Genomic DNA, 18,172 nt, shown 5'->3' with positions numbered 1-18,172 from the left:
ATAAGTCAGACTAATTGTAATATTAGTTATCTAAAAGGTATGATCATGGAAAGTATCCACATGAGGAAAATTTAATTCTGCATAATTCCCAAAGACAGAACTTAGGTGTTATAATTATCCTTTTATTTATGTTATAAGGATAAAGATCCACATTACAGCTTTACAAAGTACTAAGAGTAGCAGAGGCCACGAGGTGTACGACTGAAAAAATTATGTGAAATCTAAAAATAATACAATTTGGACTAAAATATAATAAAAATGGAAAATAAAGGTTAAAGCACACTCTTATAGTACTTACTATCTGTGATATTAATTAACTTAATATCCAATGCTTTACATAAACACTTTAAAACAATTTCAAAACATTTTTGCCTCCTTAGCTAGAATGTAAGCCTATCAAAGGTGGTATCATTTACATACAAGACAATAAATATTTACTGATGATCAATCTGCTTTTTCTCAGAGAATGTTTACTGATGATCAATCTGCTTTTTCTCAGAGAATGCATCCATTGTTTATAAATGGTTCTGTTTGTCAGACTCAGTCACTTATAAGTTTTCCAAGTTTATGGGGTACACAAAGATGAATATATACTCAAGGGCTAATTCTGGCATTATTTGGAGAAATTGTTACTACTCTCATTTAAAATGATATCCTATTGACCCTGTTCATCAAATGAGGCAAATTTGTTGCCTGGAAAATCTCTTTTACCACCACCAAAAAGCCTTTGTAGTTGTAACTTAAAATTGACAATCCTCTTCTTTCCAGTCACCAAAGGGGATGAAATTGTCAAATTTACACTTTTTCTACCCACACACTGAAGTAGAATAGTCAACACACTATAAATCATAGGATTATTGGCCTTTGGTTGATATTATAATTTATGAATTCATGTTTAGTGTCATAATACTAAACAGTTATGGGGGAAATTATAAAATAATCAAATAAGCTATAAAAAGTACTATAAATAAAAAGTATGAAAAATACTACATAGGATTTTAAAAGCATACTTTAGATGGCCATGACTTTGTGTGTTTGTGTTGGGAAGCAGAGAGTGGGTCAGGGAAGGTATTTGTGAGTAAGTGATATTTTAGCTGAGAGCTGAAGGAAAAATAGGAATTTATTAGAGGGAGAGGGGAGGGTAATGGTCTTTTACATCAAAGGAATTGCAGGTCTCATGGCCCTGAGGTAGAAAGTAGTATAGTGAACTTGAGGAGTAAAAGATCAGAGTGGTTGGAATACACTGTGCCAGAGTGTCAGGGCAGAGGTGAACAATGAGGCTGAAGAGGTGGACCAGTGCACACAGGGTCATGTAGGCTTCATGAAGGATTTTGGTCTTTTTGGTTTTAATCTCACAAGTAACATGAATTGATTGGTGTTTTTACAAGACCACTCTGAGCAATCAGGCAAGAAAAAGAAAAGAAGGCATCCAAACAGGAAAGAAAGAAATAAAATTATCTTTATTTGCAAATGATATGATCTTATATGTAGAAAATCCTAAGGATTCCACCAAAAATCTGCTAGAACTAAACAATGAATTCAGTAAAGTTGCAGGATACAAAATCAACATACAGAAAACAGCTGTGTTTCTATACACTAACAGCAAAACATCTGAAAAAGAAATAAATAATTCCATTCACTATAGCATCAAAAACAACAAAATACTAAGGAATAAATTTAACCAAGGAGGTGAAAGATCTGTACACTGAAAAGTACAAGACTTTGATGAAAGAAACTGAAGAAGACACAAATGGAACAATATCCCATGTTCATGGATCCGAAGAATTAGCATTGTTAAAATGTCCATACTACCCAAAGCCATCTATAGATTTAATGCAATCCCTATTAAAATTCCAATGGCATTTTTTTCACAGAAATAGAAAAACAATCCTAAAATTTGTATAGAGTCACAAGAGAACCTGAGTAGCCAAAACAATCTCAAGAAAGAATAACAAAGCATCATACTTCCTGATTTCAAGCTATACTACAAAACTATAGTAATCAAAATAGTATAGCACTGGCATAAAAATAGACACACAAACCAACTGAACAGAATCGAGAGCCCAGAAATAAATCACACATAAATAGTCAACTAATATTTGACAAGGGAGCCACAAATAGTCAATGGAGAAAGGACAGTATCTTCAATAATAAATAGGGTTGGGAAAACTGGATAACCACATGCAAAAGAATGAAATTAGACTCGTATCTTACCCCACTCACAAAAATGAATGTGAAATGGATTTAAGACTTAAATGTAAGACCTGTACCATAAAACTCCTAGAAGAAAACACAGAAAAAAAAGCTCCTTGACTTCACAGAGATTTCCTGGATATGAAAATAGAACCACAAGCAACAAAAGCAAAATAAATAAGTGGGACTACATCAAACTAAAAAGCTTCTGTAAAGCAAAAGAAATAAAAAACAAAATGAAAAGGCAACATACAGGATGGGAGAAAATATTTCCAAATCATATATCTGATAAGGGGTTAATATCCAAAATATATTAAGAATTCTTACAACTCAATAGCAAAGAAACAAAGAAACCCAATTAAAAAAATGGGCAGAGGAACTGAATAGAAGTTTTCCAAAGAAGACATACAAATGGCCAACAGGTACATGAAAAGGTACTCAACATCAATAATCATCAGGGGAATGCAAATCAAAACCACAATATGTTATCACCTCAGGCCTGTTAAAATGGCTATCATCAAAAAGACAAGACATAGAAAGACAAGTATTGGGGAGGGTACAGAGAAAAGGGAACCCTAGTGCACTGTTGGCAGGAATGCAAGTTGGTACAGCCAGTACAGAAAACAAATATGGAGGTTACTCAAACCTGCTCTCCACAGGGGTCTGCCCTATGAGTTGGAGGCAGGGAGCCCCTGACTTTTTGGCAGCATTCTTCTGGAATTTAGCATCTACAACACAGAGCTGAGGAGTATGAGAAATACTGGTTACCTGACCCTCATATAGAGATACTGCAGCCCTTGACTAGAAGTTATAGGGAAATGGAACCCCATCTTCCTGGCCACACTCAGCTGAATTGAAGCTTCCATCATGATGATCTGGGGGTGAGGGGAGGGAGCCAGTGCATCACGACTCAAATGCTACAGACTGTTCTGAGATTTAGTACCTTTCTGGAATAAATGTTTTTTTTTGTTTGTTTTTTGTTGCTGTCTTCATGTATGACCTTAACACAGCTTCCAGATATACTTTAAATATTTTTGCTTTTTAAATAATTTTCACTGATTTTGATTTTTCTGCTAAGGATGGTTCTGTGGACCTCCTTATGATACAATACCAAAACTAATCATTTCCACTCAATATTTCTTAAGTTTGGAAACAAATATTAATATATAAATGAAGCATTAACTTTACTGTACATTCAAAATTTTACTGAGTACTAACAATTAGGTACCAGGCTACATATTAGCTAGATAAGTAAATAAACTTTTAGATTTTTGTATTTTCCAACTTTTAATTATGTTAAAGAATGGGATTTTAAATCTTTACTGTTTTTTAAAATTAAAAAAATTAGTGGCACTTTTGAAATCACTGAAACTTTCTTAAAATTGTTTCCAGGGTTATTTCAAATTTTAGCTTTATAAATAAAATTTATAAAATCGTTGGAATTTTGTTCTTGGAATATATGAGTAATTAAACCTTCTTGAGAGAATCTTATTTTCTTATTTTTCTTATTTTTCTTTTCTTAAACAGACACACAACTACCACCACTATTACCAATTAGAAACCTGCTAATCCAGACAGCTGGGACTGATTTACATTTAATGAAGCAGAAATTGTCATGTGGAATCTAGATATTTTCTCCATGACACATGTTGACATTCACTCAAAATCAAATTATTAATCTTCTATCTATCTATCTATGTATGTGTGTGTGATCTTTAAAAAAAAGAGTATTATTTAAGCAATTCTATGTAAATTTCATATTTCCTATTTGTGATAAGATGTTTCTAAAGATGTTTCTATTTTAGTAGATATGAAAAAGACCTAGGTAAATCCAAACACCCACAATATCAGCATATGAAATGATCAAAGAGTAATCACAATGCTTCAAACTGATTTCAAAACATTTAATTATTTATTCAAGGCCTTTAATAGAAAACTATCATGTAAAATGCTTTCTCTGAACATCTTGGGATGACTGAATTATGAACTGGACATTCAATTTAAGAATCCATGCCTAATCAAAAACTCTACAAACAATAAATGCTGGAGAGGGTGTAGAGAAAAGGGGACCCTCCTACACTGTGGTGGGAATGTAAATTGGTACAGCCACTATGGAGAACAGTATGGAGGTTCCTTAAGAAATTAAAAATAGGGTTACCATACGATCCAGCAATCCCACTCCTGGGCATATATCTGGAGAAAACCTTAATTTGAAAAGATACACGTACCCCAATGTTCATTGCAGCACTATTTACAACAGCCAGGACATGGAAGCAACCTAAATGTCCATTGACAGAGGAAAGGATAAAGAAGATGTGGTACATATATACAATGGAATATTATTCAGCTGTAAAAAAGAATGAAATAATGCAATTTGCAGCAATATGGATGGACCTAGAGATTGTCATACTGAGTGAAGTCAGTCAGACAAAGACAAATATCATATGATATTGCTTATATGTTGAATCTAAAAAAAAAAAGGTACAAATGAACCTATTTACAAAACAGAAATAGAGTTACAGATGTAGAAAACACACTTATGGTTACGGGGGGGGAGGGATAAATTAGGAGATTGGGATTGACATATATACACTACTATATATAAAACAGATAACTAATAAGAACCTACTGTACAGCACAGAAAACTCTACTCATATTCTGAAATGACCTATATGGGAATAGAATGTAAAAAAGAGTTGATACATGTATAAAAAAAAATCTGTGCATATACCTCTCCTGGTTGGAGCAGATATGTAGCTCTTATTCTCCTACCTAGTCCCATGTAAGAACAAAAATTACCCTTATCCCAAACTTAGAACATTTAATTAGATAAAAAATAAACATAGTGGATTTCAGGAAGAGTCAGTTAACAAAAGAGAAATCTTCTAAAGTATCCTGAGTTAGAGAACTTAAAACAAGAACATTACATATTTTAATTTTTCAACTTACCTGATATAAGTAATCTTCAAATACAAAATAATAATCATCATTGCTTGCTGTCAATTTCACATCCTATAATTAAAAGTAGAGAGCACTGAAGAGAACCTAAATGAATAGTCTATAGTACTAAGACATAAATGCAACATCTAGAAATAATACTGCAATGATTTTATTTTTATGTATGATTATAAACTTCTCAATTAGATTTTATCACTAGAATTATCACAGGTAAACTTATAAATTTACTTGACTAATATAAGTGACGCATTATTTGACTACAAATTGTTCACACTCTTTTTGGTTCCATTAGTAATTCTTTATTATTTATTTCAATTTTATCTCCTTTAAATCTAATATTTAGGTGTCTTAAAATTAGAAAAGGAGATGCAATCACAACATCCAAAAGCAACCATAACAATCTGGCCTCAAATTACTGTTCCAATCTCATCTTCCACTATTCAAACCCACATTCTTGCCATTCCCTCAAAATACCAAAAATCTTCCATGTTTTTGTGATTATTCACTTGCAAGTCATTGCTTGTTAGCAAACAAACAAACAAACAAACAAACAAACTAGACAATGTTTATCTTCAATCTCACCAGCAAGAATACATAGTAGAAATATCGGAACAGTTACAAAGAAATATTGCAGGAATCTATGATAATATTGCTCAACCTACAAAATTCAATCAGACTATTGATCAAAGCAGCAGTTACAGGAGGATGAAATGAGCTGTGGATGACTCTGGAGGTAGTGAATGTGTGCTAAGCTTGGGAAAACTGAAAGACACGCAGACTAAGAGAAAAGAAAGGAGCCAGTCTAAGTCACAACGTGGGCAGAGGTAGAGATCATGCAATCTCAACGAGGATGATATTGCCTCTAAGGGGTGAGACTTCGTTCCTGGGGATCAAAAACTTTTACACAGTACAATGGTTTGTGGACCTCCAAAGCTTATCCTTACCCACCAAAATCTTATTCTTTGGTATTTAATTTTTTTATATTAGAGAAAATTTTCTCTTTAGGGATAATAATGAAGAAAAGGTTGAGAAACACTGATATAAAATGACAGATCAACTGTCCATCATAGCAAGTGGTGGAAAACTGTAGATGGTGTGGATTCAAGGCATGTTTGTGGAAAAAAAACACAGTCCAGAGAGAACCATTAGATATTTTAGCTTAGGGAAGGTTTGATGGTGTTCTGTATATAAGCATTGCCTTGTTTCATTAATTTCTTTAATCACTAAAATAATTCTACTTTACTTTCAGTTAAATTAAAAATTAGCCTGTGCCAAAGGGACTTGTAATGAAACTTCAAATAATTTTAAAATGCTCATTTCCTCAAGGTCTGACTTTAATAATGTTTGGAGTTGTTCCAATAAGATCAGCAGAGCTCAACTAACACAAGACAGAAACAACCAGAGACAGATATCTTCCTAAAAACACTCATGTTGTGGACAGTCAGGATTGATTCTAGCAGAACTTATATTCAATTCTTCAGACACAAACTGTTTACCTCTTTCTAATGAAAGATTTTTTTTTACTGATTCTAACTGAAATTCATGTTGGCAGCAAAGAGAACTCTCATGCTAGCACTCTTGGATTTTTTGAACAACTTCTCTTGTGAGTCTTCTCTCATTTGAACAGAAAGGAGACTGAAGGTCTTAAAGCCCAAAAGATCTCTTAGGCTGTTGCTAAAATAATCCCCTGAGCACAATCATTTGACCTCAAAGTTAATAGTAATACCTGTGATCCAAATCTATGTAAAAACTTCTGTGAGAGTCAAGACTTTTCATCAAAAGACTGCATCCTCTTAAATTTCCTCATCTTTTCTCTCTGTAGAGCACAGTGGTTAAAGGTACGGTTGTGAAGTCAGATTACCTAGATTCAAATCTTGGCTTTGCTATTTAATATATGAATTTAAACAAATTTCTTTACTCTTTCTTTACCTCAGTTTCCTCACCTGTAAAATGGTAAAATGATAGTACTTCCTGTTTTGCTACAACACACGTATCAATATGTGGCTGGTGAGTAAGGGAATGATGGCAGTATAACATGAAAATTGTGTTCGTTCATATGTAATTTTTCTTTAAAAAAAGGGAAGCCAGAACAGCAGAAGTAGAATTATAACCTTCAGCAGGAAAGGATAAAGTCTTCCACAGGCCTGAGCCCTTATAACTGTATTTCAAGAGAATGGAAAATGAATTATTGCACGGGGGGCCCCCTCTCCAGAGAGGCACACCCCCAGCCTTGCACATCTCTTAGCTTCTGCACTTCCTCTTGTGCCCACCTGAACAGCAGCCCCAGTGGTGCTGTGCACCACTTCCATCTGCATTATTTTAGTATTTACACTTTATTATTTTTGTACATTTTTAATAACTCATGCAGGAGCAGCCTGCCTGAGTTGTCCAATTCATCTCCCAATTATTGTTTCTGTTAGCACTTTAGTTACAAAAGTGCTATTTTTCCTATAAGCTCTTATTTTTTTATTTTTTATTTTTTGCGGTACGCGGGGCACGAACCTGGGTCCCCTGCATCGGCAGGCGGACTCCCAACCACTGCGCCACAAGGAAAGCCCCATAAGCTCTTATTTTTAATGCATGATTTTGCAGAATGCAAGTTTTTTTCCAGGAAAAAATGCATTTATCATTTACAGCCCAAATGCTGGCATCTACCACCCAAGGCAGCTAACAGTATCAGATAACAATCTATGTAAAGAGTTTGGAACAATGTATGGCACATAGTAAGCAATCATTAAATGCTAGTAGTCATTGTTATAATTAACTTTGGTTATGTTCTACCCAGACAAATTTTTAGGTTCTTCTCTCCCCTGTTTCTGAGATCTGGAATAATATGCCCTTCTCCTCTATCTTACAAGTTCTAAATCTAAAATCTAAATCTTTTAAACAACCCAATTATTAATCCAGAATCATTCATATCTTATATCACGTTTTCAGCATCTGCATCTCGTCTCAGTATCAGATGCCTGGAAACAAAAACTCAATGAATCCTTATCATAAAACTTGAGACGTGCTTAACTATATGTCTAGAAACTAAAAGAAATTAAAAATAAAACACGACTTCAAAATAATAAAATAAATAAGCAGGCCCTAAAGACTGTGAGACAAATAAGATAAAAAATCCATAATCTCATTTTCCTTTTAGTTTCTTTTTATGTAGTTTGTGTGGAAAACTTGAATTTATAAGAACAGGAAATGCTTATCATTCTCTTAATCAATAAATGGGAGGGTCAGGAAAGGATTATGAGGACAGTTTCAAAGGGAAGGAGGATAACATTGAATAGAAACTGCAAATTTTGAAGGTCAAACTTAACTTTGTAAGTATAATGATCACTTAAAATTATTTTTCAAGTTTAGTATGTATCATCATGCAGAGTGCAGTCCCTACATGCTGAAGACTCAATAATTACTTAATGCTATTAATGAAATGGAAAAACTATGTATACTTTTACTTACTTTATAAATTAAACTGTCCACCAAAAGGTCATGTTGTATCACATTAGTCTTAAGCTGCTCATAATACAAGATATCCTAGATTTAAAAGTTAAACAAACAAAAATATTAAAAGTCAATCACATTTTAAAGTCAGCCTCAAATAAATAATGCCTTTAATAAATAATGATCATTAATAGTATTATAAACACTAAGAGGATAAGGACTTTTTTTTAAAAATTTGTTTATTTTTGGCTGCTTTGGGTCTTTGTTGCTGCGTGCCATCTTTCTCTAGTTGCAGCCATCAGGAGCTACTCTTTGTTGTGGTGCATGGGCTTCTCATTGTGGTGGCTTCATGGGCTTCTCATTGCGGTGGCTTCTTTTGTTGCGGAGCATGGGCTCTAGGCGCGTGGGCTTCAGTAGTTGTGGCTCGCGGGCTCTAGAGCACAGACTCAGTAGTTGTGGTGCACGGGCTCAGTTGCTCTGCAGCATGTGGGATCTTCCCGGACCAGGGCTTGAGCCTGTGTCCTCTGCATTGGCAGGTCGATTCCTAACCACTGTCCCACCAGGGAAGTTCTCAGGACTTTTTTTTATTCACTACTACAGTCTCCATGCCTGGCCAATAGTAGATGATCAATAAATACACCTAATCCCATCCCTTAGGATAAAATCTGGTACCTGGTGGGTATTTAATCAATGTTTGCTAAATTGATTAACTGTAATTTAACAGCAAATGCAGGACTTCCCTGGTGGTGCAGTGGTTAAGAATCCGCCTGCCAATGCAGGGGACACGGGTTCGAGCCCTGGTCCGGGAGGATCCCACATGCTGCGGAGCAACTGGGCCCACGTGCCACAACTACTGAAGCCTGAGTGCCTAGAGCCTGTGCTCCGCAACAAGAGAAGCCACTGCAATGAGAAGACCGTGCAGCACAACGAAGAGTAGCCCCTGCTCAATGCAACTAGAGAAAGCCTGCACGCAGCAACGAAGACCCAACACAGCCCAAAATAAATAAATTTATTTAAAAAAAGAAAAATATAGTAAATGCAGTATTTATTAAGTAACTACTAGGTGTCAGGAACTGTTTTACACATGAGTTAATCTACTTAATCCCATACCAACAAAATAAAACTGTTCAACAATGATTATTATTCCCATTTACATTTGAGAAATTGAGGCCCAGAGAAAGAAGTAACTTGCTGTCCAAGGCCACAAAGGTAGTAAGATTTGATCCCGGGAAAGCCCCAAAACCTATATAAAAACCCAGAATGACTACACTATACTGCCTTTCTAATATCTAAATTATTATAAAATAAAAAAGTTTAAACATACTAAATCAGCCCTGGTAGTAAAAGTAATCATAGAGCATGTGAAAAAAATCAGGGTTTTTTTTTTTAGACGAAAAATCCTTTATTATTCATTTTTTAGTTCAAAATATAATGATTATAACTATACAGAATCCTATGCAGTTAACCTGTACATGATTTAAGCACAGCTTGAGAAGATATATAAATTTCCAAGAGATAATGAGAAACACTCTCATCTCATCTGGCTAATGGACAATAATAAGGGTTTAGGACTTTTAATGACATTGATCAATAGAATCAGCAGTGTACTTTTCTTTACATCTGAGCCCAGGTTTTTAAAAAAGTAAATAAAAATCAGTTATAGCACAGGGAACTCTGCTAAATAGTCTGTAATAACCTAAATGGGAAAAGAATTTGAAAAAGAATAGATACATGTATATGTATAACTGAATCACTTTGCTGTACACCTGAAACTAACACACTGATAATCAATGATACTCCAATAAATAAAAATTTTTAAAAATTGTAATAGCAAAAAAATCAGTTTTAAAAAAATAAGAGAATATGGTATTATATTAGAAAATCTAACTCTAAACAGTGATAAGATTTGGCTAATGTTTAATTTAATAGAGAATAAGAAATAAGAAGGAAGAGAGGAAAGATAGGAAGAAGAGAAAAGGGGAGAAAAGGAAAAAGAAGAAAAGATAGGGGAAGGGAGAGAGGGAGGAGGGACATAAGACGTAATCCAGTTAAGCATCAGGCTAATAGTTGGTCGGGGTGTTCATAATAAATAATAAAGGTTAAAAAAAAAGGTTAAGACTAAATGGGTAGTAGTTGTGTTAAAGAGAGATGGAAATATCATCTCACTACTTCAGCTGATCCCTGTGTTCCTCCAAATCCCTCCATCCATGTCTTGGGCATTTTAGCCCTGGTTTCCACCCATATCCAAATACTGCTTGGCTCCATCAGTACATCCCAGTCTATGTGATTCTTTCTGAAGACATTCCCTCAAATAAGAGTTGTGGGACAGGTTCGTCTGGGACAAAGAAGAATATCTGTTGCATGCAGCTGCCTTGGCAGGGTGGTGTCCAACCCTATGTTTCCTGAAACACGATTTCTTTGTCTTGAAAGATGCTTAATACACAGTTCTCTGATTTGAGGCAAAGTGCTCTTTGCATAAAGATAATCTGGGGATTTACTGGCTATTTTTAGTCATTTTAATTTTAATTAAAAAGCCTTACTTTGTTCTCATTCATGTTGTTTTGATTTCTTACCTAAAGCAAAATTATTTTACTATTTTATTTACCTTCTATTGTATTTATTAAATCCATCTCTCTGGCTAGAATAAAAAAACATTTTTAAAGGCAGGAACAGCACCTAATTCAAATACCAATCCTTGACAACTGGCGAAGGGCATAGTATTATACTTTAATGTCTTCTAAGGAACACAGTGGAAAAACTAAGATGCTTAGAGTTATGTCTCTTTTCAAAAATAAAATAAGTTTAAAATTACAAACTGATATATGACCATTAAAATAAGTGAAACAATCTAAAGCTGGATAAAGAAAAAGTTAATAATCTTTTCTTCTTCCCTGCCACCACACTGAAGAAACTAATGTTATTTGTATTGTATTTGTAACATTATTTGTAATTTGTATTCTTCCATATTTTTCTCCATGCTTATGCAAATATATAATCATATTTAAGGGTTTTAGTTGTTTTTTAACATAAAATGGAATCATTCTATACTTATTTTTCAGTTTCTAGTGTATATCATGGTCATCTCTCTACGTCTTTTTAATAACTACATACACTTTAATATTTTTAAAGCTGTGCTACATATGTATCCCAACTTATTTAACCATTCCTTTAGCCTATAGATGGCTACTCAGGTTGTTTCTAGTTGTTTGTCACTACAAATACTGCAATAAATATCCTCATGCACATATGCTTTTGTATCTATGGGATAAACTGGCAAAGGTAGGATTGTAGGCTGAAGGCCATATATATATATATATATATATATATATATATATATATATATATACATACATACACACATATACACACACACACACACACACACACACACACACACGCATATATATCTTTAGTTGGACTACAAATTGCCTAACTACTTTCCAAAAAAGTATCAATTCAAATTCCCACCAGCAACCCATGAGAGCACTAAGTTTACCTATATCCTCACCATTTTAACTTTTCCATGGATGAAAAATGGTTATCTTACTGTTGTATTAATTTGCACTTTCCCAAATACTAAGAAAGTTGACATTCTTTCATATGCTTACTGGTCATTTGAATTTCCACTTCAATGACTTAACATATTTTTCTATTAGATTACATTTATTTTATTAATTTGTCAGGCTCTTTATTGATAATTAGGATTAACCTTTTGTCATTTGTGTTACAAATAGTTTTTCTTCAAATTAATATGTGTTGTTTGATTTTTGTTTATGGTATACATTGACAAATTTTTAAAAATTCTTTATGGCTTTGGATTTTCTTGCTTCCCTTATGCAAGGCTCTCCTACATCACATGTTTATACAAATATTTTTCTAGTTTTTTCTAAAATTGATATTTTTAATTTAAATATTTATAACCTACATGGAATTTATTTTTATATATGGTAAGCCAAAGGTCTGAGTTTTCTTTCAGAAGGATGGTTATCAGCATCATTTATTAAATAAACCATGCATTTCAAATTGAAATAAAACTCCAACACCTCCCTATCAGAAATAGGTTCAGCAGGCAGAAAATCAGTAAGGTCGAAGTTGAACTCAACAACACCATCAATCAACTGGATATGATGGACCCCTGTACACTACTTTATCCAATAACAGTAGAATACACATGCTTCTCAAACTCACATGGAACATTCACTAAGATAGACCATATTCTGGGTCATAAAACATAGCCTTAACAAATTTAAAAGAATAGAAATCATATAATGTCTGCTCTCAGACCACAGTGGAATTAAACTAGAAATCAATAACAAAAAGATAACAGGAAAATCCCCAAATACAGGGAGATTAAACAACATACTTCTAAATAACACATGGGTCAAAGAAGAAATCTCAAGAGAAAGTTAAAAATATTTTGAACTAAATGAAAAGGTAACTTATCAAAATTTGTGGGATGCAGTAAAAGCAGTACTTAGATGGAAATTTATAGATTGAATGCATGCATATATTAGAAAACAAGAAAGATCTAAAAATCAACAATCTAAGTTTCCACCTTAGGAAACTAGAAAAAGAAGAACAAATTAAATTGAAAGTAAGCAGAAGAAGAGAAATGATAAGAATTAGAGCAGAAATAAATGAAATTGAAAACAGGAAATCAATAGAGAAAAATAATTGAAACAAAAAGCTAGTTCTTTGAAAAGATCAATAAAACTAATGATACTTTAGCCAGGCTAACTAAAAAAAAAAAGAGAAAGGACACAAATTACCCAAATCAGAAATGAAAGCAGGTACATCACTACAGATCCTATGGACATTAAAAGGATAATAAAGGTATACTATGAAAAATTATCTGCCCACAAATTTGATAACCTAGATGAAATGGATCAATTACTTGAACAAGACAGAATTTGCTGAAACTCACACAAGAAGAAACAGACAATCGGAATAGGCCTACATCTATTAAAGTAATTGATTTAATAATTAATAACTGTCTAAAACAGACAGTACCAGGCCCAGAGGGGCTCGTTGGTGAATTCTACCAAACATTTAAGGAAGAAATTCTGCCAGTATTCTACAATCTCCTTCAGAGGACGGAAGCAGAGGGAATACTTCTTAATTCATTCTATGAGGCCAGCATTACCCTAATACCAAAGACATTATCAAAGAAGAATTTATAAACTATAACAATTACCAATAATATAATAGGATATTTCAAGAGTATTTTGTATAAGCTTTGGCAAAATAGATATTTAACAGTAATAAATTATGATTATAAAAAGCAATATTTGAAAAGCAAAATAGCCCAAATTTTTAGCATCAGAGAATATTTAAATTTTAGTATATGTATCTATTTTATATTTTATGCAGAGTTACACTATCTCTTTAACTAAAGGAAAAAGGAAATATACTCTCAGGAAGTCAAAGAACTCACAGAACATTCCTAACAGCTTACACTTAATTGTTCATTAAGCATTTAGATGAGCTGACCATTTCTAGACACTGTACAAGATACTGACTTTACAGATGATGAAAAAGAAAAAAATCCCTGTCCTCAGGTACTCAATCTAGAAAGGGAGGCAGCCAAATAAAGTAAGAAGTATGGTATATGTTTCTCTGTCTTTAGGTCTTTGCTCCTGCACTGGTTATGGTGGGAGAAAAATGAAGGAAGTATGTAAGAGTAGCAGTGAAGGAGTTGGGAGAAGACAAGGTAGAGGAGATGTTAGGAAGTCTTCTCAGAAAAGGTGATGGAATAAACTGCAGATGAAAGAAAAGTAGAATATCCAAGAAGACAAAAGTCTGACAAGGTTTTTTTTTTTTTTTTTTTTTTTTTTTTTCAGGGAGAAAACAGCATAGTGGGAAGAGAGATAATTCAGCATCTCTTGGATGACCACAAATATATTGAGGTCAAGGGGCTTCCCTGGTGGTGCAGTGGTTGAGAGTCTGCCTGCCGATGCAGGGGACATGGGTTCGTGCCCCAGTCCAGGAAGATCCCACATGCCACGGAGCGGCTGGGCCCGTGAGCCATGGCCGCTGAGCCTGAGCGTCCGGAGCCTGTGCTCCGCAATGGGAGAGGCCACTACAGTGAGAGGCCCGCGTACCGCAAAAAAAAAAAAAAAAAAAAAAAAAAAAAAAAAAAAAAATATATATATATATATATATATATATATATATATTGAGGTAAAGATTATACCTTTTCTTTTAGATATTATGAGTCTGATACACTTTCAGACCATGTATTAGAGTTCTGCAGGAAACTGGAAATAAAAGTTTTAGGCTTAAGACAAAGTTTGGTTGAAAACAGAGTTGAAGCCATTATGGAAAAGGTGACTGTGGATGAGACAGTCCAGGGAAAATGTGCAGGGTGAAAAGAGGATCAAAATTGAATTCTGAGAAATACAAGCACTTGAGGTCTAGCAGGCGAACCCAAATGCAGACTTAAAAAAAAAAGAAAAAAAAACAGAAAGAAAAAGAGGGAAAGAAGAACTAAGAAAGCAGGATGAACTAAAGTAAAGACCAAGACTATTTCAAGGACAGAATAGATAATGGTATCAAATGCAGTAGATGTAAAGACTAAAATGTATCCACTGTTCCTTGGTAACTTTAGCTAGGATAGTTATTGTGATGTAGTGGGGTGTATGCCAGACTATGGTAGACTGAGTGATTAATGGGATTAAGGAAGTAGGAGCATCTAGCATAGACTTTTCTTGCACAAGGTTTAGATGTAAAAGTAGAGGCAAGAACAGGTGCTGATGCAAGTAAGTTTACAGGTTTGGTGGAAGGAATTTGAATGAGTTCCTTCTGATGACTTCTGTTTTCTCTGGTTAGGAGAAGGTGAGCTCTTTTGCTAAGACTCTGACAATAAATGGCTGAGGAGAGTGAAGGACAGAAACAGGCACTGGGAAGACTAGGTGAGCTGAGCAGAAAGCTCTAGGATGGTCAGGCATTATTGCAGACCTCTAGGTCAGGTTGTGGAGAACCTTACTGTGAAATCACTAAAGGAAATCTTAAATGTTAATACTCATCTTGGCTATCTTATCAGTAAGCAAGAACCTAGAGCAAAGTATAAGACAATTTTCTACTTTTAATTAGCAAACTAAAATTAAGCAAAAAAATTTAAATATGAATGTTTACTAAATATGGATATTTTGATCCAGAGATCTAGAGAGCTATAGAAAAGAAAATATATAAAAGCAATTCTTTTAAACTTATCACATATTTTCTTAAAAAGAGAAAAAAATCAAAGTTAAATAATGTTCTAGTAAAAGTACTAAATAAATTAACTGCTAGGAACTTAAAGCATTAAATCCCAAGTCCTATTGAGGTAAGATTTTAAAAATAGCTTTATGAGTGTGAAATTTGAAATATTCCATTTATCTCTCTAACTCCTCAACTATGATGCATTTGTATGTGTAGCTTATTTTAAGTGACTGAAAAGTAACTGAACAAAAAGTTCTGATAAAGTATTCTTCATAAGAAGTAAGTATTCTCCCTCTCTCTGTCTCTTGCTCTCTCCCCCTCCACCCTCTAATGTACCACCTACAACAATTATTTCGGAACCGCTATAGTTTGTTCAGGTCACACTTTTACAGTGAAAATAAGTGTAAGTGATAGAAAATGTTTTATTCAATAAAATCAAGATTGCCTTCTGATAATATTAATTTCTATTTACAGATTTGCCATTTTGCATATGGAAAATCAAGATAACTATTAACTCCAGAATTCAAGTGTAAAAACTGCCTTTGAACTTTATACAATCATTATCTGGGATTACTACTTTTATTCTACAACTATACTTCTGGAGAAATTCTAAATCTATTTTTGAAATGGTAGTAGTTAGTTCCTCTGCAGAGACAGGACTTGCTAACTTAGCTCCTGATCAGTGAAGTTGGCAGGTCATCTACACAGTTAGGTCAGGACAAGAATTACTACCTCTTCTACAAGAGTTGATACACTCACAAAAAATGCCCAGCGTACACTCAAAACTGTTTTGTAAACTGTTACTTTTAAAGTGTCACCTCAAAACATCAGTAGTATCATTTGGTTTAAAACTGCTCTAAAATAAATCACAAGGTTTATTCTTTCAAAAAGGAAGCAAGTGATTTTTGATAGGGCTGTTCAGAGCGGGAGATTTAAAACATTCACACACACACACACACACACACACACACACACACACACACAAGCATGCATACATAATTTGCAAAGGTTACAGGTGTAGTTTTTATAATATATGTTAATAATGTTTGATTTTCTTAAAAACTGCATTATTATAAATTATAATTAATTTATAACATAATTACATATAATATGTAATTACTATTGCTACCATCAATAGTGACCTGTTATATCAAGTACTGTGTTAATAAAAGACTCACATAGATTTCATTTAATTCTTTCAACCACACTGGGATATAAAAATTATTACCTATATCTAAGTATGGGTAAGTTGCAGTTTGAAGAAACTTAACTCACTCAGTGACTTATTTCAAATAAGTTGAGGGAGCTAGGAGTTGAAACTAGGTCATATGATTCTAAACAAAACCCATGTTTTTAACTGCTAGGTTAGGGAACTATTAGTTTGCTATTTATTAAAATCTTTAAATAGATGACTTATAGGATCAGTGGGCTTCAGCAAAAAAAAAAAGAAAAATTCTCCAAAATATTTCAAAAAGAATCAATGTCTTGCACTTGTTTCTTTATTGAATCTATTACCTGTCTGTTGGTAATTTCTCTTCATATTCATTTTATTTCCTAAAATAAGATGTTCTTATACTTAGAAAAATAACATTCCCACATAATCTGTCAATTGTTAAACCCATAAAAATCGTGCATATTTTGAAAGTAACTGTAGGGACAAAGTAGTCATTTACATATATCGAGCTGTCCATCTTTATTTCTCCCTATTATAACTCCCAGTTCTACCACACATCTTCACTGATCTGAATTGATGGACTCCACTTCTTAACATTTTACTTACTGTTCTGTTGTATGTATAGGTTCACACTATCCAACTAAGTATTAATAACAAAAACATCTATGTTAAGCACACAGTGATTAAATTATGTTAATCTTATCTTAGAACTCTACAGTGAATTTGAAAATTAAAAAGGGAATAAATATTAGACTAAGAAAAAAATATTTCTACTTTGAATGCAAGTCTTTGAAAAACAAATATCAAATCTGGCCCATCCTTTTTCTTCTTACCTCAGGTTGGCTGGAAATATTCAAAATGAGAGCCCATAATTCAGCTCTCAGTGCTGTGGGACTTCCTTGTCTGATATACTGTTGAGCAGCAGCACTATCTTGTTCTGATAGAACTGTCAAAAGTATTTAAAAATCTCATTAGAAAATTCATAATGTAAGAAATAACATTGAAATCTTTAAAAATCTTTTGGGAAGCTAACATTTCATCTTTATGTCTAACACAATTGCATCATATCTTGACAATCTTCTTTTACTCTCAGATTTTTGATGTGGCCTTATTTACAGCCCTGTAAGTTTCAAGCCGTAAGCTCCTCCACCTCCTACCCCACCAGGTGAAAGTTTTTAATGTAGGTACCTTGATTTCACTGTGCTTTAA

General features: G+C 33.6%; 1 protein-coding gene across 2 annotated transcripts in view; it reads right to left on the bottom strand.

The window, feature by feature from the left end:
• The window catches only part of TBC1D19 (TBC1 domain family member 19), a gene marked incomplete at its 5' end in the record, with an annotated part of 168,324 nt that overhangs the window by 50,294 nt on the left and 99,858 nt on the right, over positions 1–18,172 (bottom strand). For both annotated transcript variants that reach the window (XM_079698769.1, XM_079698770.1), the window contains 3 exons: positions 5,143–5,205; positions 8,608–8,682; positions 17,797–17,909. In XM_079698769.1, the coding sequence (XP_079554895.1) occupies positions 5,143–5,205; positions 8,608–8,682; positions 17,797–17,909 (251 nt within the window). The remainder of the gene's footprint in view (positions 1–5,142; positions 5,206–8,607; positions 8,683–17,796; positions 17,910–18,172) is intronic.

This window comes from Hyperoodon ampullatus, assembly GCF_949752795.1.
Source record: "Hyperoodon ampullatus genome assembly, chromosome: 1".
In the NCBI taxonomy this organism is placed as follows: domain Eukaryota; kingdom Metazoa; phylum Chordata; class Mammalia; order Artiodactyla; family Ziphiidae; genus Hyperoodon; species Hyperoodon ampullatus.
Note: the sequence above shows the minus strand (reverse complement) of the source record. Positions and strands in the feature narration are given on the sequence as shown.